This window comes from Gymnodraco acuticeps, unplaced genomic scaffold (assembly GCF_902827175.1).
Source record: "Gymnodraco acuticeps unplaced genomic scaffold, fGymAcu1.1, whole genome shotgun sequence".
In the NCBI taxonomy this organism is placed as follows: Eukaryota; Metazoa; Chordata; class Actinopteri; order Perciformes; family Bathydraconidae; genus Gymnodraco; species Gymnodraco acuticeps.
In genome coordinates, this window is record NW_022990425.1 from 139,968 (window position 1) to 163,228 (window position 23,261).

The following is a 23,261-nucleotide window of genomic DNA, read 5'->3' on the forward strand; positions in this document are numbered from 1 at the left end:
TGCTTTACATACCAAGGTTTAAGTACACTGTGTCAATAGTTGTAGTATGAGCATCGTCTGGGCTGGCCGTCTGGTAGAATCGGTATGCTCTTCCTCCTGTGTCCACTTCCTCTCCTGTCACCTATGACCCCTTTTAAACACCCCACCACCAAGTGTTCAAAATAACATTCAGGGTGTCCGCGGGGTCTTAAAAAGTATTCAAAGTTGATAATCAATTTAGCGAAAATTAAGGCTATTAAAAAGTATTAGACGGCATTTTCCAAGGTATTAAGAAGGTCCACAGCAACGACAACAAGAAACACCCTTTAATTTACTGAAACAACATGTCGGGAAACCCCCTCAAGGTGGCCCCATGCATAGCGTGCCATAAAATGCTGCTTCTTATTTTAAGTTTCGTTGCCTTGCTCCGCTCGGTGGGGGGGGGTATACCCAGGGGCGGATCTACCGGGGTGGCATGGGGTGGCAGCTGCCACCCTAAAACACATCCTTGCCACCCCAGCTGCCACCCCAGTTGGCAGCTTTGTTTTGAAATAAAAGTTGTGGCTCATCGGACATTTATGAGAAAAAATCTCTAATGTCCGATTGCAAGTGTATGCACCACAAGACGCAAGCCAGTTACCCCCTCCCTGGCGCGAGCTGAAATGTGATTGGCGGCGATTTCATTTTGAACGGGACAGAACAAATAGAGAAGCATTCGGTGAAGTAGACGGAAGGAATGAGGTAAGACTGATCAACTACGTCTCCTGTGAAATAAGTGTAGAACAAAGCTAATGTTTTCCAGTTACAGAAAAGAGAGAAGTTAGATATGTCCATGTGAATCATAACGTTAATGCTGATATTGAAACGATACAAATCCGGTTGAGTAACGTTATTATCAGTAACTCTTTACTTACCGTAATAATAATAATAAATGATATTTATATAGCGCCTTTCAAGGGACCCAAGGTCGCTATACAGTGTGCGTGGAACGTTAGCTAGGTTTTTGTTTAAAAAAATGTCATGCATGAAATATTTTTATATTATCAATCATTTAGCAAGATGTACGACCTGATCAAGGCTAAACGATTCTGCTCTTCAATAATAACTTTGAATCTTATTTCAGGAATCTGTTTGGATTGCAAGCAAAGATTTGGCCACAAGCTGGAGTTTGAAGCACACAGTAAGTGGGAAAACAACAAGCATTTGCTCAAACAGCATTTTCATTTGAACACCATTATTAATAATGATTACTGGTAATATAAAAGAAAACAACGTAATAAATGGACTTTGAATCTTATAGAAATGAAGAGGAAATGTGGCATTGCAAGTTTTTTCTCACCAAAGAGGATAGAAAGTGAGGCTGAGCAACAGGGAAGTGACAAGATAAATGACCAGGGACATGAGGAGGTGGAAGGAGATGAAGAACAGCAACAGGAAAGTGTCAGTGATGAGATAGAAGGCAAAGATGAACAGGGACAGGAGGAGGAAGGAGAACACAACAGAGAAGAAGAGACGGAAGAGGGAGAGCATCACATAGACAAGGTGCAAGAGGGAGAGAGCGAGAGACAACAAGACGGCATGCAGAGCTCAGACAGTGAGGGGGAAAGGAATATTCCTAAGCCCTTGCAACCAACGGCCAGTCGAGTTGGTCCACATGGTATGAAAATTGTTAATACAAAGTATAATGCATCTGAATAAGATGCAAAAATCACACAAAAGGACATTTTGCAAAACAGTTTATTTAAGAGACAGGGCTAGCCTCAGTCTAATAAATATATTATTAATTCAAAAAAATTATGTTTGCTTTCCTTAGATAGTTTTGAGTATGAGGAAAAGGGTAGATTGTGAGTATTTTGTGTACAATGTATTTTAGACCTATTATAGCAGCTGAGGTTGAAATTCAAAAATTACCCAAAACAATACACACACCCAGGCCAAAATGTTGTGCTGCACGCATTAACACAGCCAGTAGGTTAAACACATATTGAATAAATGACAGCTCCAAACTGTGTTATAATTAGTTAATTATAATGTGTAATCAGTTAAGCTCTATTACAGTTTGAATATGTTTTACTCCCATTTTCTAGACATATCCAAGTCCAGGTGTGAGGAGCCAGCTCAGCCGACACGGGAGAGTTTCCCCAAGACCCTTCAGGGAGGAGCCAGAAGAAGCTTCAGAACGGACTGGTACAAAACTCATTCATGGCTTGAGTACTCACAGTCCAATGATTCAGCGTATTGTTTCCCCTGTAGACATTTCTCTTTACCTGATGCCCCCAAGACCGTTTTCACCTCAATTGACGGGTATCGTAACTGGAAAAAGGCCACAATGAAAGACAGTGGTTTCTGTTCTCATGCCCGATCTGAAAGCCATGTAAATGCAATATTTGCACGGGGAGAAAACAAGAAAATTAGTGACAGAAATACCTCAATGATGGGAATAATGGATGAGTAAAATAAGAAACAGGTGATTGAAAATCAAAACTACATTAAAACACTAGCTGAGATTCTGATTCTAACTGCCACAGAAAACACAGCCCAGCGGGGTCACAGGGAGAATCCTGACTCAAAAAAAAAAGGTGTTTTTTTAGCTATGTTAGATTTGCTGGGAAACCATGATCCTATGACTAAAAAAAGACTTGAAAAGCAAGCTAAAAATGCAACATACACCAGTAAAACTATTCAAAACGAGATACTGGAATGTTTGGCTGCAATGGTTAAGGAAGAAATAATTCAAGAGGTTAAAAAGAGCAGGCGGGTGATTCTCACGAAACCACCTTTGGTCATGTCTGTGAGGAATTGACAGACAAAATTACAAAAATAATCAAAATAATCAATTCTATATCAAACTGCATTGTGTATTGTATGTGGTACTATTGCTATTTTTGTAGTTGAGGTAGTAATTCATATTTTTTTCACCATTTTTCCATGTAGAAATTCATTACCGTAATGCGTCCGGAGTTTATTTTTTTACATTTAACCCCAAAATATCACAATAAATCTGCACAATTTAATACATACATAAATACAAAAATTGTTGAAATGGTACATTCTTACTGGTAATATAATTATTTTGGGTCTAAGATTTATGAATTAAAATATTTTTGGATTAATATGTGTGTCCGGAGCATGTGAAGTTCATTACCGATACACTGCCTATTTGGCCCCATTACAATTCCTGTTTGTTTAAATTAGTTTTTTTTTTACCCATGATGCATTGCATGGAAGAGAAGATGCAAGATAGCTACAAGGTAAGATGTCCTTTCAAGGTCAAGCTATAGATATGTTAAAGATTCAATTTACTGACACCCCAGTGTACACTACTAACTGTCATTACCGTAATGGGGTATTATATAATGTTTTTTTTAAAGTTATTGATTCCAAAATCAATAGAAAAGTTGCTTTTATAGAGCCAGAATGATAGTGCAAATATTTCTTTTGTAGCATCATGGCTATGCTAACTATTATGCTAGCTAGTGTTATGGTCATTCATTACCGTAATGCTCTGCATTCATTACCATGTCATATAGGAGGCTGTTACGGTAATGAACAAAATTGTTGCGGTAATGAAAGAAATGTGTGCAGCTATGTATGGTGAGCTTTAACTATAAAGAAATAATTTATATATATTATTTGAATCTAATTTATTTAATGAATACTGAATCCCTCTTGAAATTAAGTTCAGAAAAGGTGGAAAGGAAAAGGGCAGCTTCCAAGGTGAGGGTGGTGAAGCACAGAGAGAAAGTGTACAGCAACCCAGATACATAAGGAAGGAAAGAGAGAGGTTAGAACAGGACATCTTCACATTGTGTGTGAGAGAGAGAGTGAGTGAGAAAGAGGGAGAGACAGAGAAAGAGAGAGACTGAGAAAGAGAGAGACAGAGAGAGAGAGACTGAGCCAGTGTTTCCACCAGGGGGCCGTCTTGCCGTCATTGGATGCCCTTTTTCAGCTCGGAAGCGCCCTCAACTCGAGCCGAGGCGGCCCAAAAAAGAGATTTATCCGAGAGAAGATCGACAATTTTTATCGTTTAAATCAGGGGTTCCCAAAGTGTGAGGCGCGCCTCCCCTGGGGGGCTCCAGAGAGCTTCAAGGGAGACGCAGCCGCCAGAAAAAAATAAAGAGAAACAGTGAAATCTAGCTAGTTAACTTCAGCTAACTTTATGCGAGCTGCAAAATATCTATCATCTAGCCTCCCACCCCATCCAGAGCCTACGCCATCTGACAATGTCACTTCTACACCCGTAAGCCACAAAGAGAAACCGGTCAGCCACAACAAAAGGAAGTTTGTCGGAACCTGGAAAATGAAGTTCCCGTGGTTGTGCTATAATAAACAAAGTCATAAAATGTATTGCACACTATGTGTAAGGGAAAAAAAGCACAACGTGTTCACCTCGGGGACGTCCAACTTCAGGGTGAAGACTATAGAGATGCACATAAAGGGGGTGGATCACAAAGCAGTGCTAGATGCACAGCATTTACGGAGAAACAACATTCAAGTTGCCGTTAATCGAATGGTCTGTGCCAGATCAAAGGCGGTAATTGCGGCCAAGAGGAACGTGTATTACCTGGCAAAAGAACTGTTGCTGACTCACAAAAACAAAAGCTTGAATGAACTGTGCATTCTGCAGGGATGTGAAACCTTGGCAGAACTGCGCGTTTCAGAGAACGCCCTCACAACGACATAGTGCAGGACATGCAGTGCGCCGTAATGTGCTGAAGGAGGATTTCATTGCAAAGTTAAATAACTCAACATTCAAGGGGCTCATGACTGACGAGTCCACGGACATTTCGGTGGAAAAGCTTCTTTGCACATATGTTAACCTAATAAATGACGGTGACTTAGAAACCCACTACTTGTGCAACACAAAGATACTGCATGCGACGCTGCTACCAGTAACGCAAACCATTAAGGAGCAGTTGCAAAATTACAACATCGACCTGAACGACATAACTGGCGTCCGTACAGATGGGGCAGCGGTTATGACTGGAAGAGAAAATGGGTTCGGGGCGCGTTTTAAAAAGGGAAAACCCAGCCATCGGTGGCACACACTGCGCTGCACATAAGCTAAACTTCCGTGCCCAGCAGGCTGCTGTGGCGATTCCATCCCTCCAGCGCTACCAGAGGACGGTGGGCAGGATCTATGGATACTTCTCCAACAGCAGCTCTCGGCAAGCACGGCTTAAAGAAATGCATGTCATCCTGGACACTGATGACGTTCAGCCTGCTGTAACCTCAACGATCAATGCGCTGTGAGTCATGCAGATTGGAGATGAAGGCGGCCTAAAATTCCAAGAATTCTTGGCCAACATTGTGGAGAAAAACGGCGAGATGTATTTTAAGGGAGAAAAGATAAAGGCCACCAGGGCGATGCGGCAGGCCGTGGATGGTGTAAGGCAGCGCTTCCTCGACACCCTCATCCAGAATATTGAAGATCGTTTCCCCGACATCGGCCTCTTTTCCGCTTTTCGCATATTTGACCCATGGTGTCTGCCACGGGACAACACTGAACGTGCGCGATTTGGACGCGATGAGATGTAGACCATCCTGGATCACTTGTGCCCAGCGGGACGGGAACCTATCGTTGACACGGACACCTGCAGCGCAGAGTGGTCACCTTTTAAGGAGCTGGTCCATGCAAACTACAGCAACAATTCCTTCCAGGAGTTGGTGAAGATCATGGCTACACAACATGCTGGCTTCCTACCTGAAACCACAAAGCTCCTGGCTGCAATCTCGGTCATTCCAATGAGCACGGTGCGGTGCGGACGTGGATTCAGCATTCAAAATCGCATAAAGACCAAGGGCAGGGCAAGAATAAAAGCAGAAAATCTCGACTGAATCTGCATTGAAGGACCACCCATTGAACAGTTTGACTTCTACAGAGCCCTGGAAAAGTTTAGAGTGGAAAAACACTGCCGCATTTTCCAAGGACCATGCAAGGAGCGATGTCCCTGCCGGCAGCGGTGATTGTATACAGGTACATTATGTATCATGTAACAAACGTTACGTTACTATTGTCTATTGTGTGTGTAAAGAGACAGTATATAAAAGTAACGGTGCAATTCAAAATTGTGTGTGTGTGAATATATACGTACAGCGAAAGTATTTATAAAGCAATAGTATATCTCTTCTCCATGTAAGGTCATTACCATAACAAAAGCTTTTCATTACCGGCATGCTCTGTTCATTACCATAACACTTCCTTAATAAGTTAATATTTTGATAGGAATATGGAAAACCTTCAAATTTTCATTTTGTACAGGAAATGTTTGGTATGTCTGTTCATATTTTAAAAGTCTTTTTTCAATCAATTGTACAATTTACACCACAGTAAAAGTCAATGTGTGGAACATAAAATTGTGTTACGGTAATGAAGTTAATAACTAAAATTATTATATTATTATATATTTACCTGAATTATTACACTATGTGACTACTTGTGACTATTGACAGCAGCATACGTTAAAAAATAAAATGCCAAACATTTACTCAAATATTTAGTTATCATCAATTGAAAATGTGTTACGGTAATGAATTTATTTGGTCAATGACTCGTTAAAACTCTCTAAAAATGTGTTTTAAAACATATACAGAACTTTTCTTTTACTAGGGCTAGTTCATTTAGAACCTGGTTGATACTAATGAGAACAATTATTTTCAAAATCTGCATCGAACTGTTTTGGCTCATGTTACACCAAGTTCGTGAGAATCACCCAGCCTGCAGTTTGCAGTTATTGTAGTCGAAACTAAAGATCTTCAGAAAAAAGAGCAAATTTCATTTGTTCTGAGATACTATTACAATGGTGTTGTTCACGAGAGCTTTCTGGAGTTTGACGTGGTAGAAGGCCTGGATGCTGCTGCGTTAAGTGGTAAGATGATTTGTTTTCTTGAGAAACATGGGCTGGAGTATAAAGAAAACCTTGACGGTCAGGGCTACGATGGCGCTGCAGTGATGAGCGGGGCACATGCTGGTGTTCAAGCGAAAATAAAAGAAGTAGCCAAAAATGCTTTCTATGTGCATTGCAGTGCACACTGCCTAAACTTAGTCATAGTAGACTCTGTCAAAAGTGTAACAGATGCGGGAAACTTCTTCTCATTGATGGAACGATTGTATGTGTTCATATCTGGGTCTTATGTACACAACAAATGGCTGGAAGTGCAGCGGGAGATGTTTGACGGTGCACCAAGGGAACTCCAAAGGCTTAGTGATACACGTTGGGCCTGCAGACATGTAGCATGTCGCAATGTTATGGATAGGTTACCTGCAATACTACAGCTGCTTGAAGAGATTTCCTCTGAGAACCATCCACATAGAGCTGTTGAAGCCAGGGGGATATTGGTTCAGATTGATCTGAATTTTGTTGGATGCCTTGTACTGTTCCGAAAGGTCTTGAGTGACTCTAAATTGTTGTCAGATATGCTCCAGTCCAAAACATTGGACTTGGCTAAGGCCGTGGAACTAGTTGAAGCACTTAAAGAGACACTGGTACAATATCGCAGTGAAGCCTCCTTTGATGAAGTGTGGAGTGAAGCACTTGTTTTATGTGAAAGAAGTAGCATTGAAACAACTCAGCGAAAGCCAAAGAGTTCAAGACAGACAACAAGGACCCTTCAAGATGGTGTCATCCCTTCCACTTTGGGACAGCATGTAGTTCCAGATGGCAAACACTCTTTTTGCGTCAATGTGTACTATCCAGTTATGGATAACATGATTGGAGAAATAGAAAGACGCTTTTCTCACACAAATTGCAACATAATGCAAGGTATCCAGGCACTAAATCCATCAAGTGCTACTTTTTTGAGTGAGGAGGCTATTATTTTATTGGCTAATGCCTATGATTCTAATATATATTTTTTTTTTTCATTTTTAATTTATTCTACTAAAATCATACAAAAACAAAAACGTATAATTCATACACACAAATGAACAAAATTAGTAGAAGCGGGAGGGCTGAAGCATAGCTTATGGGGAGTAGCCCTCCCGTGCATCATCATTAGCATCAATATAATAATGGCACTTATTTCGTCAAAAACGTATAGAAATTACGTACAAAAAAAATAAAGAAAACTGGAAAAAAAAAATTAAATTAAATTTAGGGCAAGGAAAAAAGTAAATGCATATATAAGTAATACTAGGAATATCACATACTTGTTAGCTGGAGTAATCTGCAAATATAATTGTTTTTACTTTAGTTTTGAATAGTAATACTTGAGAGGTCTGGGTGAAGTCCATTCCACGTTCTAACTCCGATTATGGATAAGCTGTGTGATTTGATGGTTGTTCTACAGGGCTTGCTACACAACCAGTTAGGATGCCTGGTTGGGTATTTCCTGACTGTGGTTTGGAACTGCTTTTGAATGTTAGTAGGCATTTTGTTATGGTAAATGTTGTGCATAATCAGTACTGTTTTAAGCTTAACTATATCAACAAATTTGAGTAGATTGAGTTTTTTTATATATGGGAGTTGTGTGTTCATATTTACCAACACCACAGACTATTCGTAATACTTTTTTTTTTAGATGTTATTATTTTTTGTAGATTTGTTGCGTACGTGTTTCCCCATATTTCGGAGCAGTAATAAAGGTAAGGGAGGAATAGACTGTTATAAAGAGTTCTGAGTATTTTTTCCTCGAGAATGTTCTTAGTATGATACAAAATACCTATTGTTTTTGACAGTTTAGTTTGTACATAATTTATATGGTGCTTCCAGTTGAGTTTTTCATCAACAATGAGTCCTAAAAATGTACATGCACCAACTTTCTCTTATCTCAGTATTGCAAATCCGTATAATAATCATTTCTACTCTCTGACTTTGTATTGAATAACATGTAATTTGTTTTGGCCACATTAAGGGATAATTTATTAACTGCAAACCAGTTACATAGTATTTTTAATTCTGCATTAACAATTTTAACAAGATCACCAAGATTATGATGGGAGCAGAGCATGGTGGTATCATCGGCAAACAAAATGAATTTTAACATGTCTGAGGTGTTGATAATGTCATTAATATAAATCAGGAACAGTTTTGGATCTAAGATTGATCCTTGAGGGACTCCACATGTTATAGGAAGATTGTTTGATTTCGCCTCGTCTATGTCCACATATTGTAGCCTATTTATCAGATAACTCTTGACCCATTCTTTGGCTTGACCCCTTATGCCATAATGTTCTAATTTGTGTAGCAGTATGGTATGGTTCACAGTATCAAAAGCCCTTTTAAGGTCAATGAATATACCAGCTGTAATAATTTTTTTCTCAATGTTGTTGGTAATTTCTTCAACCAGTTCAATTACTGCTGAAGAAGTAGAGTGATTTTTCTGAAATCCATATTGGCTGGGGCATAGTATATTAAATTTGCTGAGGAATGACTCCAGATGGTTGTTAAAGAGTTTTTCCAGGATTTTTGAGAATTGTGGTAGTAAAGAAATGGGTCTATAATTATTAAAACTAGATTTATCACCAGATTTGAAAACCGGAATCACCTTCGCGATTTTCATTTCATTGGGAAAAATACCTTGTTGGAACGATTTATTGCATATATTTACTAGGGGGGCTACAATGTTTGGTACGACTTGTTTAACATACTAAGTCCTAAATAATCTTTGGACTGTTTACTGTGTTGAGTATTAACAATATCAAGCAGTTCATTTTCTGTAATTGGGTTCAAGAACATACTCTGTTGGTTGCAGTTTTTCAGAAAATCATCCACTTTAGATGAAGTTGGGCTGATTTTACTCGCCAGGTTGGGGCCAATTTCAGTAAAGAACTCATTAAAGCTATTTGCAACATCGGTTGAGGTTTTTCCTTCGGTTTGGAATTTCTTAAATTCGTTTCTGTTGTCAGTTATTTTCTTCTTAATTATGCTATTTATTACTTTCCAAGTGGTTTTCATATCTCCTATGGCATTTTCAAATTTTTCAGAGAAGTATCGTTTTTCACAGTTTCTAAGGATTGTAGTCAATTTGTTTTTATACAATTTATAACGGCTTTCATCTTCAGTGCTTTTACTTTTCAAAAATGTCCTATAGAGTGCATTTTTCTTACAGCAAGCGTTTTTCACCAGGGTTTTGCCAATCTTAATTTTAATATATGGACAACATTCGTTCATGTTTTGCATGAAAATCCTTACAAACTCATTATAGGATTTGTTTACATCTTGAATCTCAAATACTTCTTGCAATTTTTCATTTTTTAAGTTAGTATTTAATTTATTTAGAGAACTGTCATTTAATGTCCGCTTAGTTATGTATGTATTTTGTTCTTTGTTATTTACAGGTTATTTTCTGCAAATTGTGAATATTGGCAGGTGATCACTGACATCAGTGATGAGGGCCCCACTATGATGTTCCGTTTCAAGGATTGAGGATCTTAAACACGAATTACATCAGACAAGGAGAGTACTAGAAATAAAGAAGAAGGAAAAGGGGAGTCCTACCACTCTGATGGAGTTTGCTCAATTTTTGGACCCATACAAGGATGTTTTTTACGAGTTGTCCAGATTGTGTGAAATAGCAGTAGTTTTACCGGTGAGCAGTGCATCCTGTGAAATAAGTTTTTCAACTCTTAGGATCATTAAGAGTTCTTTGAGGTCTACAATGACAGAAAATAGACTGTCAAGTTTGGCTGTACTCAGCATTGCATCCAAACGCAGTAAAGCTTTGGATCTCAATAAGTTTGTGAGGCGTTTTGCTGAACAACATGGAAATCGCCGCATTCAGCTGTTATAGCCAACTTGATGCTCTGCTCACGAATGACTCGATGAGCATAGAAAACTGTTAACGTGATAAACTTGTGTTAAGGGAAATGTGTACATTTGTCCTCAGTTGTTAAATATATATATATATATTATGTACTCAAGCTCACAAAGGGATGTCAAAGGGATGTCATGTTATTATTGTACCACTGTGAGGCAATAGGTGTTGTTATTCTAAGTTAGCTCGGCTGAGCGAAAGGATGCACCTGCAGTGCAGAGTAAAATAAACCATGCCTAAGGACTTAACAGTTCATCGTCTCTGTCTCAACTATTTATCTCCGAGTGCAACGTATGAGGAAGCTGCCATCCTTAAGGCGAGACACCCCAGGTGAAAAAACTCATTTTGAGAAAACGACCTTTAAAGATTGCAGTGAGGCGCTAGCTAAACCCTCCTGTTCTTTGGATGACAGCTTGCGCATCGACGCACTCCGTGAAGGTATTTCATGTTCAGGCTCATTTTTTTTTTTATAACCTTGCTTCGTGCAAGTGACAATTGTTGTCGTCTTCTCTGTGAACGTTTTTTTCGCCGTTCTTTTGGCATTTTGAGATTTCAATTTCTAGCTGAAAGCTAACCAGGAAGTGTTTTAGCACACCACGTGACGCATCGGAACGAATCACGTTGTCAGAAATTGACACCAGCCAATGAGATTTCGTTTCTTGGTTTAAGACCCCTTTGTGCTTTCACGATTGGTTGCTGATACAAAGAAAATGACCATATTTGGATCCGATGAGATTGTGCAGGAGAGACACAGCTTTCCAGCGATACCTCTGTTGACATGGTGCACACAGCGGTCGCGGTACTTTATGTTACGTTAGAATGCTAACTTTTGGTGAATTTAGGAGAAATCTACAGACGCAAATAGACAAACTATAGTAAAATAAACACTTAAATGTGTATTTTGTACGTTTTCCTTCCAAAAGCCTGAAAGAAAACATGTTATGGAATCAAAATAGCACAAAATCTCAAAATTGACCAGTACTAGAAAAACGATGTTATTGCCTGCCGTGTCTCGCCTTAACCTCTTTGTGGGGGTCTAACATTGATTGTTAACATTGATTGATATGACTGCGATTAAATCAGCATATACTTCTGCCACCCCTCAAAATCTCCTGCCTCCCTCTTGCCACCCCATGAATATTTTTCTAGATCCGCCCCTGGGTATACCTGAGAGATATACAGCAGGAGAACACGCCGTCCACCGCGGAGAATAAACAGAAGGGCAACCATGCTCTGGGGACTTCTTCACTGCTTTTGGTGTATTTTGTGGCAGCAGCAGCGCCACTTACAGGCCTGGCATATGTACTACAGCGTTTCCAGCATTTCCAGCGGTCTAATGTGAACGGACGCGTTAATGAATCGAATGCGTGTGAACGGAAGACTTTTTTGCGTTTACGTTTTACTGTATGCGTCCTCGTGGGGCCGGGGTCTAAGCCAAACGATATCCGGTCACAGAGATCTGCTATATTAAAGTAAGGTCAACACATATCGACCCTAAATATAGTCTATATTAAGAACGAGAAAAGTCTTAACATATATATCGTTTTTTGTAGACAAATGTGTGAGGGTGATGACGTCAGAGCATCGTCCTATGTGCCGGGCTTAGCCCCGGACAGCCCCAGCCCAATTGAACCCCTGGGTATTTGTGAGGGAGCTCCTATATGGCACTACCCCGCTGAAGCTCACCAAAGTTTCATATATTTCATAGTTCAAAGTTTTGTCAATTGTTTTGTTTATTGGTCAAATACTGGTTTCTAATGGTTTCTGAGGAGTTTGACTGGAATGAAAGAGCACAGAGTACAGAAGCAACAAAGCAGCATCCTGCATTAACCCTGACCTTCACAGAGAGGTTGAAGTTCATGGAGAGGAGGCTTCAGTAGTCTGTCTGCACTCTGTTTAGTTGTGCTGTTTAGCTAATCAATATAGAAATGTGAGGTAAAGTGTCGCCAAGGTAACCGGTTAGAACTCCAAGTTGCGATGAGGTCTTAAAATGTATGGAAAGGGTCTTAAAAAAGGTCTTAAAAGGTATTAAATGTGACTTCAGGATTCCTGCATATACCCTGATATTGCACTATTCATATCAATAAGGTAAACTGAGACGCCAACAACACCCATAAAATGGCTCCTACAAAGAGTGTGGGAAAACCTTTTCTTAAAGTATTCACCTTAAAGTCCATGAGCGATTTTCACTGTTCATTAATCTGCTTCATGTATCTAGAACATATCTACGATGTTTTCAGTTTGATTCTATTCTCTTGTTGAAATGATCAGACTACCAAAAATAAAATGGCCTTAGAAACAGACCAGCCTGCCCTCCTACAAAAAACGACCAAATAGGTCGATTGTTGAAGCACCTTAGATTACGACCCAGAGCCACGTTTTAAAGTGTCGTCGTGTAAGAAACAACATGCTCCCGTTTATTCACAAATAACCCTCTCTGGAAAATCCTAAATTGTAGAATAGTTTGGCCATTAAAATGCTTTTTGATTAGATTTCTGGCGAGAAGTGTATATTGTACTCTTAGAATCCACGTCCAGTGGATGTGTAGGATCTATAGTTTGATAGATATTACTAAGATGATCTGAGGTCTCGCCAGGATAACGTGTATGCAGCTTCCATGTAAAGTTAGCGTGGGTGAAAACTGTTTTTCCGGTCTCTAAGTTTTCACAATAAAACCGGATATATTCCCTCACTGTCAAATGATTACACAGTGATATCTGCATTACTCATCCACTAAACAACATCAGTTTATCCTTGTTAATTACACAATATTGATTGGTTTAAATGGTGTACAATGCTTTTGTGTTTTTAACCTTCGATTCAGAGAAACAAATAGGAGTTTAGACACTACAGTTTCTGAAGACACTACACTACCCAGAATCCCCAGCTATCGTTTGGGACTACAACATCCGCCTTGCTTTACAAACCCCGTGATTAGTCATCAAGCCCTGTGATTGGATGTTGGAGTGGCAGTGCGGCAAGGTTACGCTGAGCGTCAACAGCTCTTTGAAATGGAATGGAGCCACGGCAGACTTTCCAAAACTGGAATTGGACAGCACATTTAGCAAATATGGCAGCATCCATCGATCATCTTAAGATGAGATATACTTTATTGATCCCAAGTTGGGAAATGTTTTTGTTACAGCAGCATACTACTTTGTTCTACTCCACTACAATTCAGAGGTTAACCTGGTATTTTTACTCCACTACATTTATTTTAGTTCCTTTGCAGATTGTGATTAATGATGTGAAATATAATCAACCCTTAAATCAGACTTTAGTTACACCTGACTCAAATTCAGGGAAGGTGATTGTCAAGTGCCAAAATAAACTATGCAATATATTGGACGTTAAGTACTTTGTCAGAATTCATATTTATCTGTGGATAACCCCAACGTTTTTTTCTTATTCAAGAAGACCTTAACTTAAAGTAATGTTTAATGTTTAAATAAAGCCTAGTTGGTCTGTTTTGCATCCTCCTGTTAATATCTTTGGACGTCCTGCACTCAACTGTTTTAGAGATCACTACAGTGTCTTCTTGATATTTTATATTGTGTATGTAGGCTACTCTTAATATTTAAATGTTTTCATCAAATAAAACTTATTCAACAACAACATTCAAATGACGGGGGATCTACACCAATCTCCCGGGGGGAGGTCACTGAGGTCGTCAAACAACTCCACAGTGGCAAAGCCCCGGGGGTGGATGAGATCCGCCCGGAAATGCTGAAGGCTCTGGGTGTTGAGGGACTGTCATGTTTGACACGTCTCATCAACGTTGCATGGAAGTCGGAAACAGTCCCGAAGGAGTGGCAGACCGGGGTGGTGGTTCCCCTTTTTAAAAAGGGGGATCAGAGGTTGTGTGCCAATTACAGAGGCATCACACTACTCAGCCTCCCCGGGAAAGTTTACTCTAAGGTACTCGAAAGGAGGGTCAGGCCGATTGTCGAACCTCAGATTGAGGAGGAACAATGCGGATTCCGTCCTGGTCGTGGAACGACGGATCAGCTTTTTACTCTCGCAAGGATCCTGGAGGGGGCCTGGGAGTACGCTTATCCGGTCTACATGTGTTTTGTGGACTTGGAGAAGGCGTATGACCGAGTTCCCAGGGAGTTACTGTGGGAGGTGCTGCGGGAGTATGGGATGAGGGGGTCTCTACTCAGGGCCATCCAATCTCTGTACTCCCAAAGCGAGAGCTGTGTCCGGGTCCTCGGCAGTAAGTCGGACCCATTTCCGGTGAGGGTTGGCCTCCGCGAGGGCTTCGCTTTGTCACCAATCCTGTTTGTAATATACATGGATCGGATTTCGAGGCGTAGTCATGGGGGAGGGGGTCTGCAGTTCGGTGGACTAAAGATTGCACCACTGCTTTTTGCAGATGATGTGGTTCTAATGGCTTCATCGGTCTGCGACCTTCAGCACTCACTGGATCGGTTCGCAACCGAGTGTGAAGCGGCTGGGATGAGGATCAGCACCTCCAAATCTGAGGCTATGGTTCTCAGCAGGAAACCAATGGACTGTCCACTCCAAGTAGGGAATGAGTCCTTACCCCAAGTGAAGGAGTTCAAGTATCTCTGGGTCTTGTTCTCGAGTGAGGGAACAATGGAGCGTGAGATGGGCCGGAGAATCGGAGCAGCGGGAGCGGTACTGCAGTCGCTTTACCGCACCGTTGTGACGAAAAGGGAGCTGAGCCAGAAGGCAAAGCTCTCTGTCTACCGGGCCATTTTCGTTCCTACCCTCACCTATGGTCATGAAGGATGGGTCATGACCGAAAGAACGAGATCGCGGATACAAGCGGCCGAGATGGGTTTTCTCCGCAGGCTGGCTGGTGTCTCCCTTAGGGATAAGGGGAGAAGTTCGGTCATCAGGGAGGGACTCGGAGTTGAGCCGCTCCTCCTTCGCGTCGAAAGGATCCAGTTGAGGTGGTTCGGGCACCTAGTTAGGATGCCACCTGGGCGCCTCCCTAGGGAGGTGTTCCAGGCACGTCCAGCTGGGAAGAGACCAAGGGGTAGACCTAGGACCAGGCGGAGGGATTATATCTCTTCGCTGGCCTGGGAGCGCCTTGGGATCCCCCAGTCAGAGCTGGTTGATGAGGGGAAAGGAACGTTTGGGGCTCTCTGCTGGAACTGCTACCCCCGAGACCCGACCACGGATAAGCGGGAGAAGATGGATGGATGGATGGAACATTCAATAACGTGCTTTAACCACTAGGCGGCGCGGGTTAAAAAACCAGTGGTGTAGTTAATAAAACATAATAATATCAAACATAATATGACTATTAACTTTATTGTGAAATGAAAACAGAACGGTAAAGGAAAACACAGTTTCAGTCTCTCGATGTGAAGCTTATGCATTGTACCATGAACCTGTATAGACCTGTAACAGTCAACTGCATGAGGAGCTGGAAAGGTAATGAATGAATTAAAATGTCGAACTCTGACTTCATTTTAAGGACATGTCGGCCAGGGATGTAGAGCTATATTTGTTTAACCACCGGATTGGCAAAACAGGAGAGTGTGCACCAGTCTGCCTTGATCTATGTATTCATGTCTGTGACTCTCACAGTATCTGCTGCCCACAGCTGTTTTATGGAAGGAACACCTCACACACCTCTACACACACACACACACGCACGCACACGCACACACAACATAAATACCTGCGTACAGATGTGTATTCCTAGCTAACTTGATATTCTGTGTGTTCAGGCGTGTGGAAAGTATTTCCAGGTACAAATGATATATCTCACGGGGATATTCACAAGCAACCAACTCCCATGCACTCTGAATGTGCATTAGCAGACCCACTGTTGGTATTACATTACATTACATTACATTACATTGCATTTAGCTGACGCTTTTGTCCAAAGCGACTTACAATAAGTACATTCGACCAGGAAGACACAACCTTGAAGAAAACAGAATCATATAAGTATATCAGGTTTCATAGAGCCAAACATTTCAAGTGCTACTCAACTGGCTTTAGGTAATCCAGTCCTTTATTGGTATAAAAGTGCTTCGTTAATCGTTCTAACGCTCGAAGTGGAGTCGAAGAGATGAGTTTTCAGTTTGCGCCGGAAGATGTGCAAGCTATCTGCCGTCCTGATGTCAATGGGGAGCTCATTCCACCATCTTGGAGCCAGGATAGCAAACCCACGTGTTTTCGCCGATGGGAACTTGGGTCCCCCTCGCAGCGAGGGCGCAACGAGTCGTTTGGCTGATGCAGAGCGTAGTGCACGCGCTGGGGTGTACGGTTTAACCATGTCCTGGATGTAGGAAGGGCCAGATCCATTCGCAGCACGGTAAGCAAGTACCAGTGTCTTGAAGTGGATTCTAGCAGTTACCGGAAGCCAGTGAAGGAAGCGGAGGAGCGGAGTGGTGTGGGAGAATTTAGGAAGGTTGAAGGCCAGACAAGCCGCTGCATTCTGGATGAGCTGCAGAGGTCGGATGGCACATGCAGGTAGACCAGCCAGGAGGGAGTTGCAGTAGTCTAGGCGTGAGATGACGAGAGCCTGGACCAGAACCTGAGTCGCTTTCTGAGTCAGCTGGGGACGTATCTTCCTGATGTTGTAAAGCGTGTATCTGCAGCAGCGGGTTGTAGCAGCGATGTTTGCAGTGAAGGACAGGTTGTTATCTAGGGTCACACCCAGATTCCTTGCAGTCTGAGTCGGGGAAACAACTGAGGTGCCGATGTTGATTGTCAGGTCAAGAGTTGGACAATCTTTTCCCGGGAGGAAGAGCAGCTCAGTCTTGTCAAGGTTGAGCTTGAGGTGGTGAGCAGACATCCACTGAGAGATGTCAGCTAGACAAGCAGAGATGCGTGCGACGACCTGGGTCTCTGAGCGGGGAAAGGACAGAATTAATTGGGTGTCGTCAGCGTAGCAGTGGTAAGAAAAACCATGCGGGCTAATGACTGATCCGAGCGAGTTTGTGTACAAGGAGAAGAGGAGGGGACCAAGAACAGAGCCCTGAGGGACCCCCGTAGTTAATTGACAAGGGTCGGACTCAGACCCTCTCCAAGTCACCCTGTAGGTACGGTCTTTCAGGTATGAGGTGAGGAGGGAAAGTGCAGAGCCTGAAACTCCAAGTTTTTGGAGAGTGCGAAGGAGGATCTGATGATTCACCGTGTCGAATGCAGCAGACAGGTCCAACAGGATGATGACAGAGGAGAGGGATGCAGTTTTGGCAGTGTGCAGTTCCTCCGTGACAGCAATGAGAGCAGTTTCTGTGGAGTGACCTGCCTTGAAACCAGACTGGTGCGGATCCAGAAGGTTGTTCTGATTGAGATAACAGGAGAGTTGTTTAAAGACAGCGCGTTCAAGTGATTTAGACAGGAACGGGAGGAGAGAGACAGGCCTGTAGTTTATAACATCAGACGGGTTGAGAGTGGGGTTCTTTAGGAGAGGGTTTACTCTTGCCTCCTTGAGACTGTTTGGAAAGTGACCAGAAGTTAGAGAAGTGTTGATGAAATGGGTGAGAAACGGTAGAATATCAGGAGCGATAGTCTGAAGGAGGTTTGAAGGGATAGGGTCCAGAGGACAGGTGGTAGGGCGGGCAGAGGTAATGAGGGTAAGAACCTCACTTGGAGAGAGAGGGGAAAAGGAGGTTAGTGTGTTGGTGGAAGGAAGGTCTGGTGACCCAGCGGTGAGTAAAGGTGAGTCAGAAAAAGAAGAGCGAATATCATTAACCTTTTTTTCAAAGTGGGTAACAAAGTCGCTTGACAGAAGTGAGGAGGGGGGGAGGAGCTTTTGGAGGGTCCAAGAGGGTGGAGAAGATGGAAAATAGTTTTTTAGGATTGGAATAGGAAGATTGGATCTTATCTTGAAAGAAAGTGCTTTTTGCCTGAGAGATCGAAGCAGAGAAAGAGGAGAGGAGAGCCTGATAGGTTAGGAGGTCGTCACGGTGTTTGGATTTCCACCATTTCCGCTCTGCTGCCCTAAGGACGGTTCTATTAGCACGCAGTGCATCATTTAGCCAGGGAGCCGGAGGGGACTGACGAGCCTGCCGAGATGTCAGAGGACAGAGCGAGTCCAGAGTGGATGAGAGAGTAGAGAGGAGAGTTTCTGCAGCAGAGTTTGGTATGACATGAAAGAGCTTCTTCTCAGACTCCCTTTTCCTTTCTGTTTCAGCGAGTCTGCAGCTGCAGTGTGATAAGAAGCAGATCACGGCTCCCCTCGGGTCAGACTTCCTGCTCTCCTGCAGCTATGAGAAACCAGCTGCTCAGCAACAAGTACTGGGCCGAGGAGAGTCCAGGAGGACCTGCGAGGTGCTGGTGGACTCGGAGGGGAAGACCAGAACCACCCGGGTTCACATCGTGGATGCTCGGAGGAGAGGACCGTTTGTGAGGGTCTTAGATCTGCAGAAGGGGGACAGCGGGGTCTACTGGCTCGGGATCAACGGGCCTTATGCTGACATCATGACGTCAGTGAGGGTGGTCGTCACTGAAGGTGAGAATACACACTGCAGGTGGAGAGGGTTCAATATTGAACTAACAGTTATCACCATGAAACCCCCGTGCCCGATCACGGCTCCCCTCGGGTCAGAAACTTCCTGCTCTCCTGCACTTGTTTGGAGAGACGCCATCGAGGAACAGTTTATAACCATACACGTACACAATCTACAAGTACCCTTTAAGTTTAAAGTCTGTCAATGACATCCACTGGTCCTTCAATGACATCCACTTAAACACAGACAGTGGCAGAACTTCAGTGTTAGTATTATTAGATCTCAGTGCTGCGTTGACACTGTTTGACCACAACATATTACCTAGATCCGACTGGAAAACTGGTGGGGACTTTCGGGAAACAGTTCTAAATTGGTTTGAATCCTACTTAAAGGACAGAAACAACTTTGTTTCTATAGGTAAATACACATCTGAGTATGACAAATATGACATGTGGGGTTCCTCAAGGCTCCATCTTGGGCCTCTTCTCTTTAACATCTACATGCCTACCACTGGCTCAGATAATGAGAACAACAAAATAAGTTTACCATAGCTATGCAGATGACACACAAATGTACGTAACAATTTCACCAGGAGACTATGCTCCAATTCAAACACTGAGTAAGTGCATTGACAAATCAATGACTGGATGTGTCAGAACTTTCTCCAATTAAACAAAGATAAAACTGAGGGTAATGGTTTTTGGAGCCAGGCAGAACCTATAAAAGTTAGCGCTGAGCTTCAGTCTGCAATGTTCAAAACAACAGATAGAGCCAGAAATCTAGGTGTAGTCATGGACTCTGACCTGAGTTTCAACAGTCACATTAAAACAGTTACTAAATCAGCCTACTATCACCTAAAGAACATATCTAGTTGTCGCATTCACAACCGCCGGGACTACTCAGTGCCGGGAACTCTTTGGGCCATTTTCAGTCCCTGCTAGAGAGGTGGGTACGAACCTGGTGATAAAAGAGTGCCAATTTCTATTCTATTTCTATTGGCTGGGCGAATTGCAAACCACGCCTCGTTAGACTCTGATTTTTTTTTGTTAGGCAGCCATTTTTTTCCTCGCTACAAAACCACATCCACACCTGAGCGAGTAGTTTTTTTGTACTTTAAAGCAGTTATGACCACACGTACTAAAACACCGGAGCGGTGGAATGATGAGGAAGTGTCGGCACTTCTGGCAATTTACTCTGAGGACGGGATGCAGCAGCTTCTACAGAAAGCAGTTCCCAACTCCAAATGTTTGAGCGATGTTCGCAAAAGCTACTTGAGCTGGGAATCGTGCACAGTGCACACGGATGCCGGGTAAAAAATAAAAGAAACTCAGGCAGGACTATAAAAAAATTAAAGACCACAATAATAAGAGTGGTAACGATTTTCTATTGTTTATTATATATATATATTGCCACTGTTTTTTTAATACTGACACCTAACTTGCACTAAGGTGTGTCTGCTGCTATATATATTGCCACTGTTACATTGTTTTGAAACTACTTACACTTTATTTGACATTTCACACTTTTATTTAACTTCAATGTACATGCATACGACACACCTGGAACAGGTGATGCCTTATTGTTACGTCTTGACTGTGCAATAAAACAAACAAACTGGCGAAGCTTTATTTATTGTGTCCCACCCCAAATGTGCAGAATAGAAGAATGTGAGAGCAGACAGGTGTCGGTGGTTGAATGTATCTACAATGTTGCAACCTTGTGCAGAAATGGCAGAATCACAAGTCTTACACACATAAACACAAGTCATTTATCATGTCATTTGTTTTAGATAAATAAGGGAAAAACACCAAACAAGGGTTAATGTCCTTTTCCAGAATCAGCCTGAGGGGGTAATATATAATAAATACATAAAGATAAAGTCCATTGTTATAATGGGGTATTTTATTTGTAAATTACCCTTATGAACTCCATCATGTCTGAGGTCGGAAAGTAAACAAACGCCTCATACAGCGGCTTTATACCCCCTCCCCGTGTAGTTCTTCTTCTCTCGTTTTTTTTTTACCTGCCGTGAAGTGGTTTTGCGGCCTGCCAGTAAACCCAGAGAAGAAGAAGACGAAGTGACGTCAGCGTAATCTTGCCTCAGGGAAAGTACTGCGGTGTGAATGCGATTGGCACTAGCCCCCTGGCGGATTCAGTGCCATGGTACTTTAGTGCCGGCACTAAAGTACGGCAAGTCCTGCGGTGTGAAAGCGGTTTAGGATTAAAAGACTAATGTCACAGCAGGATCTGGAGAAACGTGTCCATGCTTTTATCTTCAGTAGACTCGACTACTGCAATGGTGTCTTCACAGGTCTCACTAAAACATCTATTAGGAAGCTGCAGCTGATTCAGAACGCCGCTGCTCGAGTCCTCACTAACACTAAGAAAGTGGATCACTCCTGTTCTGAAGTCTTTACACTGGCTTCCTGTGTGTCAAAGAATAGATTTCTAAATACTGCTGCTGGTTTATAAAGCACTGAATGGTTTAGGCCCAAAATACATTTCTGACCTCCTGCTAAATGATGAACCATCCAGATCTCTCAGGTCTTCAGGGACTGGTCAGCTTTCTGTCCCCAGAGTCAGAACTAAACATGGAGAAGCAGCGTTCAGTTATTATGCTCCAAATATCTGGAACAAACTCCCAGAAACCTGCAGGTCCGCTGCAACTCTGACTACTTTCAAATCCAGCAAGAAGACTTTTCTTTTTGTCGCTGCTTTTAATTGAACTATTCATATCTTAGACTGCACTGTAACTTTTATCCATGTACTTTTTCTTTTAATATTTATTTTATTAGCTTTTCTTTTTAATGACTGATTTTAAATGCCTTTTTCTGAATGTCTTTAATTTTTTGTAAAGCACTTTGAATTGCCTTGTGTTGAAAAGTGCTGTATAAATAAACTTGCCTTGCCTTAAGTTATGAAGTTATAGAAGCCTTATCAAGAAGAAAGAATACCGTTGTTTGTCATTTGATTTGAGTTTTGCCTCTTTGTTTTGAATATTGTAAAGGCCTCTTTTCTTTGTTGCTTGTGTAAAAGTCTGTAATTTTATTTTGTTCAAACACATCGCAACTTCATCCAAACCATCGGAGGCCGAGTAACTCTTCAACTGTAAGTAATATAAAAGAAAGAAAACGAGTTAGAAGTGTCTGTTTAAGGCGTCTAGTGGCTTGATAGAAAAACAAGGAATGAAGCAACAACAATCTTTCTAGTCGGACCCATTAGAGCGTAACAAGTGTAACTATAAGTATCTGAAATAAATATGTCCTGAAAGAATAACGCAGTCTGCGTGACCTGCGTGGAGGGAGGGTCCGGTATAATAACGTCACACTAAATGCAGTCATTTGGTCTTTAGCAACAGCTTGTGAGAGGCAGCGCATTCATCGGTGTTCGTTGTCATGCTGCCAGTTTGTTGACTGCCTGTGTGTTGATGGGACTTCTCATGCTCCCTAAATGTTTCCTCTGCCTTTCGCCAGTTCTTAAACCGTGCTTTCACAAAACTCCCATCCCATATCTTGCGCTGACGAGCTTCTTTTCTATAGCAGAGCAACAGAAGAAGCACACTGCATTATCACTTTCTCTTATAGTGAAGCTTTTTAGAGACTGCTTACACTAAAATGCTAACTCAAACATACTCAAAATAAAACTTTTGTATTGATTTGATTAGTGAACTTTTTGGCGTTGCAGTTACAACTCTCCGCCAACAGGTGGGGGTGCTGCAGCCCCCTCAGCACCCCCCCTTCCCACGTCCATGATCAAATGACTAAAGAAACATCAGAGAGAAGCTGAATTACTGCAAGGAGAGGAGGAAGTACTAAAACATCCACAAAGCAACCTCTTAGAAAGCAAAAGGACTTAAAGGGGATCAAAACAGACTTAAAACGATCACATTAATACAGAAAAAGTTTTAAAAAAGTAGATTTGGTGACACAAACAAAGACACCCCCCCTCGCTTGGACCTTAAAACAGGAACTTAATCTTTAAATTCACACAATTCAAGTTTTATATCTCTCCAACTCCATCTTAGTGACAAAGTCTGTCCACTCCCAGAAACGTTGATCACTTCTCAGGAAAGAAGAGTAATGATGA

At 42.0% G+C, this 23,261-nt stretch overlaps 1 protein-coding gene across 3 annotated transcripts; it reads left to right on the forward strand.

Moving 5' to 3' along the window:
- The first annotated feature begins 647 nt into the window (after positions 1-647).
- On the forward strand, positions 648-10,467 carry LOC117551923 (proline-, glutamic acid- and leucine-rich protein 1-like). 3 transcript variants are annotated; one of them, XM_034225004.1, is made up of 3 exons: positions 648-1,636; positions 2,067-2,166; positions 10,259-10,467. In XM_034225004.1, the coding sequence occupies exons 1-3, from the start codon at positions 1,282-1,284 to the stop codon at positions 10,344-10,346; spliced, it is 543 nt and encodes a 180-aa protein (XP_034080895.1). In that variant the 5' UTR covers positions 648-1,281; the 3' UTR covers positions 10,347-10,467. The 3 variants fall into 3 exon arrangements, 2 of the variants coding, with proteins under 2 accessions (XP_034080895.1, XP_034080894.1); XR_004569874.1 differs by lacking the exon at positions 10,259-10,467 and having other exon boundaries at positions 648-1,159; positions 2,067-2,742; XM_034225003.1 differs by lacking the exon at positions 10,259-10,467 and having other exon boundaries at positions 2,067-2,742.
- Positions 10,468-23,261: the final 12,794 nt, after the last annotated feature.

Bases quoted from the DNA above. Each gene is read 5' to 3' on its own strand.
- LOC117551923 (XM_034225003.1), top strand. From the start codon at position 1,282: ATGAAGAGGAAATGTGGCATTGCAAGTTTTTTCTCACCAAAGAGGATA. The intron at 1,637-2,066 runs GTATGAAAATTG...CCCATTTTCTAG, and splicing joins CAGTCGAGTTGGTCCACATG to ACATATCCAAGTCCAGGTGT.